Source organism: Ctenocephalides felis, unplaced genomic scaffold (assembly GCF_003426905.1).
Source record: "Ctenocephalides felis isolate EL2017-DRISC unplaced genomic scaffold, ASM342690v1 CF-g0.4_SCAFFOLD_00845, whole genome shotgun sequence".
NCBI lineage: Eukaryota > Metazoa > Arthropoda > Insecta > Siphonaptera > Pulicidae > Ctenocephalides > Ctenocephalides felis.
In genome coordinates this window covers 94,030,491-94,033,193 of record NW_020536999.1, presented here as the reverse complement: position 1 = coordinate 94,033,193, position 2,703 = coordinate 94,030,491, and the positions used below count along the sequence as shown (strand labels likewise).

General features: G+C 30.8%; 1 protein-coding gene across 1 annotated transcript; it reads right to left on the bottom strand.

Annotated features, from left to right (window-relative positions):
• Window positions 1–1,331: 1,331 nt before the first annotated feature.
• LOC113363106 (ankyrin-1-like) lies at window positions 1,332–2,488 on the bottom strand. Its single transcript, XM_026605589.1, has 2 exons — window positions 2,326–2,488; window positions 1,332–2,248 (listed from the first exon to the last, which is right to left on the bottom strand). The coding sequence occupies exons 1-2, from the start codon at window positions 2,486–2,488 to the stop codon at window positions 1,332–1,334; spliced, it is 1,080 nt and encodes a 359-aa protein (XP_026461374.1).
• Window positions 2,489–2,703: the final 215 nt, after the last annotated feature.

Sequence of the window (2,703 nt, the reverse complement as noted above, 5' to 3'; positions counted from 1 at the left end):
AGGAACATATTTAAAATTTAATTATCAACAAATTCTTCTAATCATATAATACCCTAGAACATCTCGGTATACTCTAAAATTGCATTACGCTCATATAGAGTTCGATACTTCAATACTACTAAGAGTAAATACTCTGTCTTTTGTAACTTCTGAATCATTCGATTAATGTGAATGTTGTATTAGAGAAAAATATTAAAAATAAAATTATCAGTAAATTCTTTTAAACATATAAAACTCTAGAACATTTCGGTATACTCTAAAATTGCATTAAACGCTCATATAGAGCTTGATACTTTAATACTACTAAGAGTAAATACAATATCTTGTGTAACTTTTAACCCATTCGATTAATATGAATGATGTTTTTAGGAAATTTGTTGAAAATTAAATTATCTACAATATTGTCTAATATAAAGCAAACCTAAAATTAAAATTTTATTATGTTTTGATTTTGCAAAAGAAACGCTCTTTTTTACGCCTGGTACAAGTTACAAATAATTTGCTGAAATGTAAATTTGAAAGAAGTCGAATCAGGCTTTAAAAATTATATATATATATATATATATATATATATATATATATATATATATATATATACTTATACAAATAGTTCCAAAATTTACTTCTTCCATCCAAGTTTTTTTCAGAAATTGCTAAAAATTACACTATAATTTTATTAAGGCAGTCTTAAGTAACACATTTATATTTTTAATAATAATAATATTATTAAAAAGATTATTAAGCCATCTAAAATTTTTGTTTACACAAACTTTGATGTTTGGTACAATTTTTTTGCAAAAACTCGTGCGAAACTTGGATATTAAAAAAAATGCTCTTGTACTTGTTTCTTCTAAACATTTTATTAAGGCTTGCTAGTATATATAAACATTCATATATTGCTGAAAAGATTATTAAATTTTGTATAATTTCTAATTTTTCTAATTTGTATCTAATTATAGCAATATTTTAAGAAGCTTTGCTTCAAACTTGAAACTGGAAAATCAGTTCTTAGAAAATACAATCATAGTTTTAGGAATTTTCATATTTTATTTTTATAACAGAACTAGCAATCATTTCATTATATTATAAAGCCAATAAAATTTACTATATATGCACATATTTATCTAGTGACAACACTTTTTGGTTTTGTTAAGAACCTTCATAAACATATCGGTTAATATTATTATTTATTAAAATACTACAATATTTAGTTCTGAAATACATAGGTTGCTATAAATCTTTGAGAAGCTTAGTAATTTTTTTATGACACAGCAGTTTTAGTAATATGTCTTTATACCACTATTTTGTAAAAGTTAGGTTCAAGCATGTAACTAAATATTATTTGGATGAGTTCCATAATTTTGCAATAAGTTGACGATTTCCATGTGCCCTTTTTCGTAGGCAACGTTTATTGGGGTCTCGTTATTGAGATCTACTACATTAGTGTTTGCACCTTTGTCTATCAATGCTTTGACTATATTTTTGTGACCATAATAGGCGGCAATGTGCAGAGAAGTCTTATTTTCTTTATTAACAGCATTGACATCAGCGCCTTTACTAATCAGAAACTGCACTACCGTCAAGTGACCCTTTTGTGCGGCAAAGTACAATGAAGTCTGATATCCTTTAACACCAGCATTGACATCAGCGCCTTCACTAATCAGAAACTGCACTACCTCCAAATGACCATTTAGAGATGCAATGTGCAATGGAGTACAACTTTGTACGGCAACAGCATTGACATTGGCGCCTTTACTAACTAGAAACTGTACTATCTCCAAATGACCATTTTTAGATGCAATGTACAATGGAGTTCTATTTGTTTTATTAACAGCATTGACATTAGCGCCTTTACTTATCAGAAACTGCATAACCTGCAAGTGACCATATTCATTTGCAATGTGCAATGGTGTCCGTCGTTTATCATCGATAGCTTCTATATCTGCTCCACTATCGATCAATAGCTGAACTACATCTTGAAATCCATTCATAGCTGCGCAATGGAGTGGCGTCAAGTTGTTCTTATATTTGGCATCTATTTCGACACCGAGGCCTACCAAGTATCGAACCCTTACTAATTCTCCGCTGTGTGCCGCAGAGTGCAAAGACGACCAATTCTTGTTAGCTGAATGGATTCTTTTAGTACTTTTGTCCCATAAAGGTGGAGACGCTAATCGTTTCCTCTTATTGATTGCAGGATTTGTATCCTTTTTGTCAACTTTTGTTATTTGATGCTCCTCACTTTGCCCTAAATACAAAATTTAATAAATGTGTGGAAAGTTATAATTATGATAATTCAAGATAAGACCACACTTTAAATTTTACCTGTAACTATTCGAGATGGTCCCGGTTGGTTAGATATATCTACCTGGAGGTTGTTTTTGCAGATTTCTGTTCGAATTGCCAATTTTCTAACGATATCCAGAAATGTTTCACCTTCCTTGTTGACAACATCGCTGGTTGCTCCTGCTTTGAGGAGCAAGTGCATCAGTCGATCATAGTTCTTTTGGCCACCACTTTAGGGCCATTTCACCGTCCTCGTTCTGCACATTTATATTTAATCCCCACTTTTTTCAATAATAGTTTCTGGACGATTTCATACCTGTTTTCTTCAACTGCACAATGCAGGGGTTATTGTTTTTATTGGTATCATCGACAATATTTGACAATTGGAACACTTGCAGGAATTGAGTAAGCTTTGCA

Bases quoted from the DNA above. Each gene is read 5' to 3' on its own strand.
- LOC113363106 (XM_026605589.1), bottom strand. From the start codon at position 2,488: ATGCACTTGCTCCTCAAAGCAGGAGCAACCAGCGATGTTGTCAACAAG. The intron at 2,249-2,325 runs GTAAAATTTAAA...TTTTGTATTTAG, and splicing joins ACCATCTCGAATAGTTACAG to GGCAAAGTGAGGAGCATCAA.